We start from the raw sequence: 13,302 nt of genomic DNA, 5'->3' as shown, positions 1-13,302 counted from the left end.
GGCTAATTGCTAAAGACACCCTCATTTTACATATGCTCTAGAAACGCTGCCAACCTATTGAGTATAAAACAATTTATGATACTTTGTGGTCAGTAATATTTTAGTGTGATGTATCAAACTCTTCCTCTTTCTGGAAAAAATTTAAGGTGGCTTAAAATAAAATTGAATGCACTCAAGGTTAATATAAACATACTAAGAAAAATAGAAATTTAAGAAAATTGACATTAAGAACTGTGATTGAAATTCACATTTAGCCCTGAGCTTCCTAGAAGCCAGACAGTAGAGGAGCGCAGTTTCATTGGAAGTATGAGAGGGAATTGGACCTGCCACCTCCTTAGCAGAGAGAGTTTCTTGTGGCCAGAAATGATAAAAAAAGTGTATCCATTGTGGCTTCATTCAGATGATGTGATGATGTGATGAACAATGATAAACAAAATGTGGATTTCATGTGGCTGGGCTTGAAGAGACACTGGAGAGGAACTTGGTGAAAGTCAGGGTGGTGAGAGGCTACACTTCAGTGCCCAGGCCCGTGGCTCTCTAAGGCTCTGCCATCCTGAAGGACAGAACTTGTGGTGGCCAAGAAAACAGCTGACACCAGCAACCACCTTCCTAGGGAATTGTTTCCATCACTCCGGCATTTTTGGCACCTGGACAGCAACCCAAGAGACATGGTGCTCTCAGGTGAGGCAGAGCACCAGTGCTAGGGTGCTGTGTCACCCATGGGGCAAGCCCATGTGCTCCTATGGTGACCTTTTCACTTTGTTGTGAAGGTCGAGAAACCTGGCCTGCCCAGCTGAAGAGCTATCCACACAGCGGTGGACGCAGGACCAAAAGCAAAGTCAGCTCTTCCTTCAGATACTGGATCTGGATCTGCTCTGGTGTTTGAACAGAGCTCCTCTGAGTTCCCAAAGTTTCGAGCTGAGGATTTGGTATGCAAAGTTGTAACCTTAAATGAATTTCAAGTCATACATCCACAGACGTCCACTGCCAGGAAAAACCTCCTGTGATGTGCTTCATGACAATGTGGCTTCCTGAGCATATGGCTTCCCCAACCAACAGGAGGGATCCTTCTAACCACCAGGCCCGTCTGCCCACCAGTCAGGATGACACAACTCCAAAAGCCGCTCACCATTCTCTTGTGCCTCAAAACTGATCCCAAATTCCAGGTTTCGTGATCCTGGAAAGGATGCTCTGAAAGGCTCTGGGTGGCCCTAGGAGACTCTGGATAGTCATGTATGCCCCTGGCAGACCCTAGATGGTCACGCATGGTCTTGGGTGAACTTGGATAGTCCTAGTTAGCTATGAATGAACCTTAATGACTCTGTTTTCCCTGAGTAGTCTTGAGCAGCTATGGATGGCCATGAATGACTCTGGGTGTCTATGGGTGGCCCCGAATTAGCCATGGTGGGCCTGGATGGTCTTGGATGCCCTTGGTGGTCCTAGATGAGCCTGGGTAGCTGTGGTTGGCTATGGAGGACCCTAGTTGTTCCTTAGTGACTATTGGTCACTGTGGATGGCTCTAGGTGTCCCTGGATGGCTCTGGGAATCACTGAGTATTCCTGGGTGACCCTGAATGGTTTGAAATGGCATTTATTGACATTTGGTGATGTTTTGTATCTCTGAGTGTCCCTAGATGACCCAGGGTGGCCATGGGTGGCCATGGATAACAGTGGGTGATTCTGATGGTTTTGTAGGGCTTGGTGGTGCTGAATGACTCTGGGTATGATTGCCCAGGGTGACCTAGAGTGGCTCTAGATGACCCTGGGTGAGCCTGGATGATCCTGCTTGATCCTGAGTGGCTGTGGGTAGCCATGGATGGACCTTGGTTACACTGTATGTCTGTGAGTGACCTGGTTCTACCATGGTGGCCCTAGATGATCCTACATGTTTCTGGATGACTCTACATATCCCTGGCCTTACCAGGGTGGTCCCTGATGCCCTCCAATGACACTAGATGGTCTTTCAGGTCTTGAATGCCCCTCAGGGATATTCTGAATGTCTCTGAGTGGATAGAGATGACCATAGATGGTTTTGGAAGGGGGAAGCCTCTCTCTGTGATCACAGCATAAAATCTAGCAACTGCACTTTCACTTCTCTTCCCCTATGTATTTAAAGATGTTGCCTGGTATTAGGATGGTGGCAAACAGCTGGCCGAGGGTGGCAATGTCTTCTGTAAGGGAAGGTGGGAGGGGGTGTGCTGTTGATGGTGGCTCTGTGCTCTCACTGCCCTAGGTGTGGGCTTCACGGTCATCCTGATCTCGCTCTACGTTGGCTTCTTCTACAATGTCATCATTGCCTGGGCACTACATTACTTCTTTTCCTCCTTCACCATGGAGCTGCCCTGGATCCACTGCAACAACACCTGGAACAGCCCCAACTGCACAGATGCCCACTCTGGCAATGCCAGTGACGCCTTGGGCCTCAACGACAGCTTCAGGACCACACCTGCTGCTGAGTATTTTGAGTAAGTGGGGGGTTCACTCCCCAGGGTTTAATGACTCTTCACTTGTTGTGTCTGCCTTAGGAAGGGAAGGACACAGTGCTGAGCACTCTGTTTCAACCCAGGGGTCAGCCACCCACCCTCGCTGCCTTAAAAGGGTGTGAGAGGACCCTATCCTTGTCCTGTGCTCATGTTCTCTTTCTTCCCTTGGATTCTTGTGGGACAACACTAATGTGAGTCCTCAGCAGGGATGGGAGGCTGAGTAGGCCCACAGCTACTCTGCCCTGCTCCCTGTTTGAGGTGGGAGGGGGCCAGCCGGAGGCACCAAACACACTGTGTATGAAAGGCCCTGGGACCTGGGGCCTGGGGGCTTCAGTGTCACCCCCAGTTACCTCCGGAGTGGCATGAGCCCCGGGTTCTCATTCACCTGCCCTTCCTCCACAAGTAGGCCAGGTCCAGCTTTCTCCAGAAAAGATGCCTTCCTGGGCAGGCTAAATTGCAGCCTCACTAAACAGACCAGGTCTGCAGGTACACCGACTGTGTGCTTTTCACAATATGCTCTTTTCCTCTTACAATGCTGGTCTTTTCATGGGTCTCTCCTCAGTCCCCATGGCCGAGGGGCCCTCCATGTGTCCCACTCCTCACCTCCCTTTGCCAAGCCTGGCCCTCTGCATTGCACACTAAGTGTTCCCCACCTCCTGTAGGCCTATCCCTCTTCTCAAATGTGTTCTCTGAATCCTTTCTGACACCGAGCCAGCTCTTGGCTTCCCCTCCTCCCTCATGGCATGAGGCAGCATTTGGAAGGTCTGCATGGACTGCTAGAGGGGTCAGGTGTTTTCTTAGAGGATCATTAGGAAGACTGTGGTTTGTGCATGGGGGTTGTGTGATGGGCTGATTTTAGGAAGACACCCTTTTGGGTGGTTTGGGATTTGACATAGTGAGAAGTGTCTGAGGAGGCTCTTTTTCCCAGAATGGGAAAAGTCCCTCCTGGGGCACCTCCAGGAGGATGGCGACTCCAGGCCTGGGAGGCTGAGGGCTTTCTTCTCATGGAACTCACAAGAGGGGTGAACTGGTTTCAGAGAATCTGCCTGGAATCTGCCCCATTCGGTTTGTCTAGAAGATGTGGGGATGGGCATATCCTGGAGAAATGGAGACACGGGCAGGGTTGCCTGAGTATGTGCCTAGAACTCAGTGAGACAAGCAACCAAGAAATGACAGAATTGTCCAAATACAGAAAATCTGAGCACTCAATAAAGTGATTTTGTCTGTTCTTATGGGGGAAAAAAGAACAGTGTTTCATTACTTCATTTCCCACATGTCATAGTGTCTTATTAAGAGGCTGAGGCCAGGGTGCCTGTGCTTTTGCCCATGTGTCCCCACTCTTGGGGCTGGTATGTAATGCAGAGAAGGGGCAGGGGACCTCTGCACACAAAGTGGCCATGCAGAGGTGGCTGTGGCGAGAGCCTGGGTGTGTCCTAGTCAAGTCCTACCACACACGAGGACGTTCACAGGCAGCTCGTGCTGGAGATGGGTTTAATTTATCATTTTGCCGACAAAACGTGGCTCAGTGGCCAAGCTAGCAAGTCTTTTACAATTTCAAGATCGATCTCTGTGCAACTCAGAACATGTGGAAAGCTTGCTGTGATGTCGAAAGGTGCCGAGTGACACCGTTTTAGAACTGCTTATCTTCTGTTTGGCAGGTGTGGAAGAGTTCATTTATCTAAGTGATTTTCAGATAAGAAAATTAGAGGGGAAAACTGGTTACTCTAGTGATTTATGACTAAGAATGCTAGAGGGAAAGAATATATGTGATACATGACTTTAAAAAATCAGACTAGTGAAATCTATTTGAAAATCTACAGCCTAGGGGGCAGGAGGACTGGGTAAAAAAAGGTGAAAGAAAACAAAAAAAAGAACCTCATAGAGAACATTGTGGTGATTATCAGAGAGAAAGGGGGTGGGGAGGTAGAAGGGGGGATAAATAGTGATGGAAGGAGACTTGGGGTGGTGTATTATAGAATTATACCCCTGGAACCTATTTAATTTTATTAACCAATGTCACCTCAGTGATTCCATTATAAACAAACAAACAAACAAACAAACAAAGTGCAAGTGAAAATCTCCAGTCTTGGAGAGAGATATTGAGACAGAAGGTACCCAGGCCCCCACTTCATAAAGGGCAGGTTAGCAAGAGCAGATGCTGCACCATCACTGGAGGTGATGGTGGGACAAAAGTGAGGCATCTGAAGAAGGTTTTCAACAAAGTCATGGATTGGTGACAACCCTGAGGCCCTGGTGCTCCTCCCCGGGGTGGTGACTGGATTTCCTAGAATCAGGTCCTTGTGACCATGTCAGGGCCTGCAGGCGAGGGTGTTTTCCAGAATTTAAACCCACTTTATAAAGTGGACCATAGTAAAAAGGATGGCATGTCCCTGCAGGCACATGTAATTAGGGGTCTCACCTTGAAGTGTCATGAAGGCCAAGATACTGCAATTTTAAATTAGTAAAGCTCTTAATCTTACCTTGTGAGCACATGTAACTTTGTCACTAACCATCATGGGACTCCAGTCCCCTGTGCAATGTATAAAGTTATGAACTATTGTGCATCTGACAACTGGAATGTCAGCAGGGTAGATCTGAAAGGTCTTCACCATGAATTTTAACTCCAGGTCCTCAGAGAGTACAATAACTGTCAGGCTTGGTGAGATGGCCAATCACTGGCCAATGGGAAGTGCTCATGCCTTCCTGGGCTGAGCTGTGTAGGCTCAGAGTGGCTTTTCATGCTCCACAGACTCTGTGTGCAGAACTCTCCCCAGCAAGTGAGAGTCCTACAGGAGCTGATGTGTCCCCAGCTCCCAGGGGTTCCAGAAGCTTTTCTGCTGCAGCTTCCTCTACAGACAAATGAAAGGAAGCAGTCACAGTGGGGATGACTCCACCCATGTGATGGCTCAGCCTGGGGACTGGGTAGTGAAAAATCACCAGCCCATGAAGTTTTCTTTATTTTCATCCTTCTTCCCTGAGAGAAAGAAACCTTTAGTAGCCACCCCCAATTTTCCCATTTTATGGGGTTCCCATTTCTCACCCCAGTGAAAGAGAAGAGATTCTTCTCTTTCCTCATTAGTCCCTGTGCTTGCTAACCCCCTATCTGCAGTCCCTAGTGGGTATGCATGAGAAAATGCTATAGGCTCAGAGCAGAAGCCAGAAGTTCATGACTGTGGCTCCAGAATCATGAAACAATGCAGTGAGCACACTTGACAGATATGAAGTCTGAGCTAGGAAAGGGCTCTAGAAACCCCAAAATAGGCCCATGCAACTCCCACCAATTTAAAGTGTCCCTCAGTCCCATAAACACTCATCAATACCATCTTCACCTACTTTCTAATATAAATTAGAAAGCTACAAATCCAGAGCTACAAATTTGCCTCTGAGAAACTGCTTTAGCTGCCTCCTGTAAAGTTTCATATATTGTATTTTCATTTTTATTCAGCTCAAAGCGTTCCTTGATCTGCCTTGTGATTTCTCCTTCGATTCATGAGATATTTTTGGAGGTTCGTTGTTTAGCTTTGAAACCTTTGGAAATTTTCTAGATATGTTTTTTCTGTTATTAACTTCTAATTCAATTCTGATTTTGTGAGATAATATACTTGTAAAACCTCATTATTTCCAAATATACAGTGAATTGTTTTATGGCTTAGTATATGGTTGTGGTAAGTGTTCCACAGGCACCTAAAAAGAATGTGTGTCCTGCACTGATAGGTGTGGCTCAGTTGCTTGAGCATCATCCCACAAAGTGAAAGGTCATCAGTTCGATTCCCAGTCAGTTCACATGCCTGGATTGCAGGTTCAGTCCCCTATCAGGGCATGTATGAGAGGCAACCTATCAATGTTTCTCTCTCATGTTGATATTTCTCTCCTTCTTTTTCTCCTTCCCTTCCCCTTTCTCTAAAAATAAATAAATACATAAAATCTTAAAAAAAAAAAAAAGAATGTATGTCTTGCTGTTGTTGGGCTGAGAGTTGTATATCAGCCAGGTCTTGTTAGCTCCTGGTGCTATGCAGGTCTCCTTACTGATTCTCTCATATATTGTATTTTCATTTTTGAAAATACATTCTATGTATTTTCATAGAACAAGCATGTCTACTTGTTCTATGGTTAGTTAGAAAGGGTGTTAAATCTCAACCATAATTGTAGATATGCCTATTTCTCTTCACAGCTCTTTTAGATTTTGCTTCATTCATGTGTTTCAACTGTCATGAAATGCAATTATATTTATGAATACTAACTCTTTGAACTGACCATGTCTTTATTATGAAATGTCTCTCTGGGGAACATTTCGACTCCAAAGTTGACTTGTCTAATAGTATGTATGATCACCCAAGCTTTCCTATGAGTGGTGTTTTCTACTTATGCATTCAACATTTTGTGGGCTTTCCTACCCTTATGGATAGCCAGGCTTCCATTTCATCAGAAGAATTTCACTGAACATTTTTTATAGGACAGACATGCAGGCAATGAACTCTCTCAGCTTTCTTTTCCACCTTCATACTTTTAACTGATATGTGTCAGATTTAAAGTGGGTTTCTTATAGACAGCATAGAGATGATTCTTGCTTTTTTATTCAGCTTCTCAGCTTTTTTATTCACAATCTCTGTCTTTTCTTCAGTTTCCAATCAGTAATTATCGGTATGGTTGGCTTTAAGACTTTCATCTAGATATTTCTTCCTCTCCCATCTCTTCTTTGTTTCTTGTTTCCTGTGTTTATTCCTTCTTTTGAATTAATCAATTTCAGGCTTTCATTTTATCCACACTGTTGGCTAGTAAGCCATAGCTCTTTGTTTTAATTTTTAGTGGATATTACAGGGTTTATAATGTATACATTTAGCATACCATGGACTACCTTCAAATGACATTATAACACTTCATGTATAATGTGAGAGCCAGTCACACTATATCTCCATTTCCCCTCACGTCCGTTATGAAACTGTTGTCATAAATTTTGTTTCTACAATATTTTATAAATCCCACAATACATGTTACTATTTTTTATCTAAACAGTAAATTACTTTTTTAAATAAACCTCAAACAGAAAAAAAGCTTTTCTATTTACCTATTTATTCATCATTTTGGGTGCTCTCCTACCTTAATGTAGAGACAGGTTTCCATTTCACCTGAAGAATTCCACTGAGCACTTTTTTGTAGTGCAGACCTACAATCAATGAATTTTCTCAGCTTTTGTTTTTCTGAAAATAATTTTGCTTTTTTTTTGTGGGGGGGATTTTTTCCTATGGTGGTAAACTATACGTAACAGACAATTTGCTATTACTACCAATTTTAAGTTTACAACTCAGTGGCATTAAGTAATTTCACATTGTTGTACAGCCTTCACCTGCATCATCCTCAGAACTTTCCATCTTCCCAAACTGAACCTTTGTCCCCATTACCCACTAACTCCCTATTCCCTCCTCAGCCCCTGGCACCCACCATCTACTTTCTGTCTCTGCATTTCACACCTCTAGAGACCTCATATCAGGGGAATCATACAGTATTGTCCTTTGTGTCTGGTTTACTTCACTTAATATAATGTCTTCAAGGTTCATTCATGCTGTAGTATGTCAGAGTTCCCTTCCTTTTTCAATGCTGAATAATATTCTGTTGTGTGGATGGACCATATTTGGTTTATCAATGGACACTTGGGTTGCTTCTACCTTTTGGCTACTACAAATAATACTGCTATGAACAATGGTATAAAGATATTTGTTTGAGTCCCTGCTTTCAATTCTTTTGGGTGTATACCCAGAAGTAGAATTGCTGGATTATATCAAAATTCTGTTTAATATTTTAAGAAACTACCATATTGTTTTCCTCAACAGCTGCGCCATTTTGCATTTTCACCAAAAATACATACAAGTTCCAATTTGTCTACATTCTTAACAATGCTAGTTTTCTATTTTGGTTTTTTCTTTCTTGTTGATAATAGCCATTCTAATGACTATGTAGTGGTATCTCATTGTGGTTTTGATTTGCATTCCTCTAATGATTAGCAATGTTGAGCATGAATTAATGAGTTCATTTGTCATGAACCTAACCTTCTTTGGAGAAATATCTACTCAAGTCCTTTGCTCACTGTTGAGTTGAGTTGTTTGGAGGGTTTTTTTGTTTTTGTTTTTGGTTATTGTTCACTTTTAGGAGCTCTTCATATATTCTGGGTATTAATTCCTTATCAGATGTGTGATTTGCAAATATTTCCTCCCATTCTGTGGATTGTCTTTTTACTCAGTTGATAGTGTGTCTTCATGCACAAAAGTTTTTCATTTTGATGAAGTCAGTTATCTTTCTTTTATTGTTTGTGCTTTTGGTGTCATATGAAAAAATCCATAGCCAAAAAGGAGAAAAAGCCAGAACCAAATCAAACTAAGCTCATAGACATAGAGAACTGACTGATAGTTGCCAGAGATAAGGGGCTGGAGGGTTAGGAAAACTGGGCGAGCTGGTTTTTTGTTTGTTTAAATAAATTGAATATTTTAATTAAAAATCCATTGCTAAATCCAAGGTCTTGAAGATTTATGCCTGTGTGTTCTTCCAGTAGTTTCGTACTTTTAGCTCTTACATTTTATCTTTTACCCATTTGAGTGGATTTTTGTACTGGTGTGAGGGAGCTATGGATCAATTTTCTCCTGGCTGTAGGTCACATTTTCTTGCTTCTTGTTATGTCTATAAACTTTTATATCAGTACTAGACTTGGTGATTTTTACATTTGTGCTATTTAGATTTTGCAGTCTTCCTTTAATGCGTGTTGGATTTGCTCTGATAGGGAGTTAATTTGCTTGTGCCACAGTTTTCTCCTTCTGTACCTTGTTGAAATGCTTCTGGGGAAGCCTTTGTTTCAGGAATGTTTATGCCCTCTACTGAAGTGGCCTTCCAGAGTTCACTGAACTCTCCATGTGATCAGCAAGCCCCCTGTCCTGACTGGGGGGAGCTCAGTGGTCCTGAACCCTGTGTGAGCTCTGAGACCTGCAGACTCTCACCCTGTGGCTGAGTCAGTGGGCCCTGGTGGAGAGCTTTTCCAGCACCTCAGACTTTGTCACTGTGTCCTTCACACAGCAAGACCCCATGCTGCACTCAGGACCCCCGTCTGACATTGGGAAGGTGCCTCCAGAGGGGAAGTGAGGTCTTGCAAGGCTCACCTCATCACTTCCCTTCTCCAAGGAGTCTCAGCCCTGTGCCAGTTCCACATCTGCAAACACTCATTTGGTGTACTTTGTCCAGCTTTCTAATTGGTACAGCGTCAGTCTCTCATGGCCAGAATGGAGGCTCTTCACTCCCTTTCCATGGCAGCCAGCTTCCTTCCCCCAGCAGAGCATGGGTTCAGAGTCAGGCTGTCCGGGTCCAGGTCCTGGCTCTGCTGCTGGCTGACTTCGGGTTGGAGAGCGTTCTTACCCTCAGTTCCTGGGTTTCTTGTCTGTAAAAGGGCAGGGCGGCTGCAGTGGGCACCCAACGTGCAGGCAGGTAAAGCCCAGTGCATGACTGGCACACCCCACATGCTCCATTATCCAGATCCTAGGACCATGACAACAAACACACTTGAAGAAGGAATGCAGCAGGAAGTGGAAGGGTTACAGCCCTGCTAAGGCTGGTAACACACCAGGCCATCACTTTTGGTCCTCCAGGCCACTTACATTCCAGAAATTTCTGCATTTCAGCCCCAAACCACCTTACCCAGACATCCTTTCATCATCCTACCATGTGCCTTCTGTTAGGAGGCACCTACCCTTCCCTATGCCCTGCGGCATCCCGGCATGACTAGTGTGGCTGTCCTATGCAACACTGGTACCTGCTGGCTTGTCAAGACTGACAGCATCTGCAGTGCCCTGTCCTCTGAAGTGTTTGTGGGGTTTCACACAACTAAAACAAGAAGAATTTTTAGTCTTGGGGAAGGGAATTGACCAGTGCAGACAAGGTGCTAATTCTCAAAGCAACTTGAAATGTTTAAGGTGCACACCAGCATGTGCAGTGTCCTAGAAGCAGCTTTATGAGTAAGTCCCCAAGGAGAAACATGCACTCTCTCCCTCCAGGCGTGGCGTGCTACACCTCCATGAGAGCCACGGCATCAACGACCTGGGCCCTCCCCGCTGGCAGCTCACATCCTGCCTCGTGCTGGTCATCGTCCTGCTCTATTTCAGCTTGTGGAAGGGAGTGAAGACTTCTGGGAAGGTGAGGCTGCAGCCTCACCAACTGGGATGTAGACACCTGGCCATGGTTGGGGAGTGGACAAGGGGGTTATGTTTGGGTTGTGGAGAGGAGGGGTGGCTGTGGTAGACTGGGGAGTGGACAGGGAGCCCATGTTTGGTTTGGGAAGTAGACAAAGAGGCCATGTTTGGGTTAGGGAGAGGACAGGTAGCTGTGGTTGAGCTGGAGAGTGGACAGGTGGCAGTGGTTGGGTTGGGGAGTGGACAGGTGGACCAAGGTTAGGTTGGTGAGTGGACAGAGGTGGCTGTGATTATGTTGGAGAGTGGACAGGTGGCCATGTTTGCGTTAGAGAGTAAACAGAAGGCCATGGTTGGGTTGTGAAGTGGACAGGGGCTGTGGTTGGGTTGGAAAGTGGACAGTGACCATGGCTAGTTGGAGAGTGAACAGGTGGGCTGAGGTTGGGTTGGGAAGTGGAGAAGCAGCTGTGATTGGGCTGAGGAGTGGACAATGACCATGGTTGAGCTATGGAGTCAAGGGGTGACTGTGGTTGGGCTAGGAAGTGGACAGGGGGCTGTGGTTGGGTGGGGAGTGGATAGGTGGCCATGTTTGGGTTGGGGAGTCAGCACATGACTATGGTTGAAGAACGATGTCACAGGGAAGGCACCCACAGCAGAGTGTTTCCAGCATCAAGACAAGCACAACATAAATTGTTTTTTGCTGATGAAAACATTTTGGTTATTATCTGGACACCCAAAGTGATTTTGACCAAAATGTGTTCATCACTTATAACACATGTAGTGAAGCACTAACACATGGAATCTTTTGTTCATGACAGTGCTTTTCTTCCCCTCCCTGCAGCCCGGAACCCATCCTTCACACGAAATCCACGTGCACATTTGCACAATCAGTGAAATGTGCTCACATCTCACACATCAGAAATTTCAGCCACTCCTGCTTACTCACTCTGTGACAGACCAAATACGGAACAGGAATGTCCCTGCCTTGCCAAGTTGTTTGTCCTCTTTTAATCCCTGGGAAAGACGCACAGGATAGAAGGCATTTACAGTTTCACCCCAGTGAGCATTTGCTGAGCTGGCATCCTGTGAATGTTTGGGATGTTGGGCTTCCCAATCAGAGGCCACCTCTCTCTTAACACAAACCATCAGGGTGACCTTGTGGCCACACCCTGCCAGCAGGTGGCCTGTGCAGCCTGGTGACGCTGTCTTCTCCCCAGGTTGTGTGGATCACGGCCACCATGCCATACGTGGTCCTTTTCGCCTTGCTCCTACGAGGAATTACTCTTCCTGGAGCCATGGATGGCATCAGAGCATACCTGAGTGTTGACTTCCATCGGCTCTGTGAGGCGTCCGTGAGTATGCCCACTGCTCAAGGCCCTGCTGTCTATGTGGACTGATGGGCATGGTGCCAGGGGGGCCCTCTTTTTAGGGGGCAGGAGATCCCAAAAGCAGCAGGTCATCTGGAATTTCTCATACACCTTATAAATCCAGCAGGTGCTGGCCGCCCTGCTGCATGCGAGGCTCTGCAGGACATTGTGCACACCTGACCCCACTGGTAGAGTTCACTGTCTGGTATGGGCATAGAGGGGAGCCGAATGGAACACAGAAGGCAGTGGAGGGAGCAGGTCACCTGATGGGTCTCTGCAAGGATAAAGTGAAGGCTGCTCGTCTCCCTAGCCCGCATCCTGGAGGGGCGTTCTTGGGTTCCTTGTATAAGCACCAGTGGGGCTGCCCAGTCTGGGCCAGAGAGATTTGCCACCTGCCTGGAATGCAGCCCTGAGCTCCAGCTCCATGTTCATCAGCCCAGCAAGGCTGGGACCTGCCTGCCAGCATCTCAGGAACCAAGGCTCCCTTCTCAGAAAGCCAAACCTCATTGGTGAAACACTCCAGGTGCCCAGAGCACAAGAGCATGATCTAGGTCACATCACATCAAAAACTAAGTCCAGAGCTGGGCTGTAGATTTCTTCAGCAAAGGAAGAAATACTTGGAGACGGCTCTCTGAGGAGAGGAGGCTTGGCCAGGCCATGGGAGAGGGGTCTCCCAAGGAAGAGAGAGAAGGGTTGGCATTGCAGGGAGACAGCCCAGAAATGGCAGTGGCCACTGGCGGGTGGATGTAGGGGTGATGAGAGTGGCAGCTTTAGAAAGGGGCTTGTTGCCAATTGAGGTGGACTAGATTAGGCAGAGGGTGGGGTTCCAACAGTCACCCAGGGAAGCTCAACTAGCTGTGGAGGGAGCATATGGACAGAGGAGAAAGTTCCAGGCTGGAGACAAGGGGCCCTTCAGGAGGTGGCTGCCTTATGCTGCTTGGTTGCAATGAGAGGCAGGTGTGGGGCTCATCAGGACTCAGGAGGAAGCAGCCCAGAGGCAGAAATGGAAGGGAGTGGGTGAGCAGGGAGGACCATCGTGGCTCCAGGCCCCTAGGAAGCCCCAGGAGGGAAAGTTACTGCAGGAACCTCAGGAGGAAGTCTCCTTGAACACAATACCTCAGCCCATAAGGTGAGGACAGCAGTGTGACATTGACTAGGAGCCATGCAAAGACAGGAGGTGAGACCATGACAGCAGACACATGCTCCATGAGTGTGAAGGAAGGGGGAGCTGAACAACCAAAGAGAGAGGAAATGCAGCAGAGGCCCCAGACCACAACTCCAGGCAGCAAGC

The 13,302-nt window shown here is 46.5% G+C and overlaps 1 protein-coding gene across 1 annotated transcript in view; it reads left to right on the top strand.

Annotated features, from left to right (window-relative positions):
* Nucleotides 1-13,302, top strand: part of SLC6A3 (solute carrier family 6 member 3) — a 36,444-nt gene that overhangs the window by 7,482 nt on the left and 15,660 nt on the right. The window contains exons 4-6 of the mRNA XM_045848123.1: nt 2,233-2,464; nt 10,513-10,651; nt 11,862-11,996. Coding sequence (XP_045704079.1) covers nt 2,233-2,464; nt 10,513-10,651; nt 11,862-11,996 — 506 coding nt within the window. The remainder of the gene's footprint in view (nt 1-2,232; nt 2,465-10,512; nt 10,652-11,861; nt 11,997-13,302) is intronic.

This window comes from Phyllostomus hastatus, unplaced genomic scaffold (assembly GCF_019186645.2).
Source record: "Phyllostomus hastatus isolate PE091 unplaced genomic scaffold, TTU_PhHast_1.1 phas_contig_58, whole genome shotgun sequence".
NCBI lineage: Eukaryota > Metazoa > Chordata > Mammalia > Chiroptera > Phyllostomidae > Phyllostomus > Phyllostomus hastatus.
Note: the sequence above shows the minus strand (reverse complement) of the source record. Positions and strands in the feature narration are given on the sequence as shown.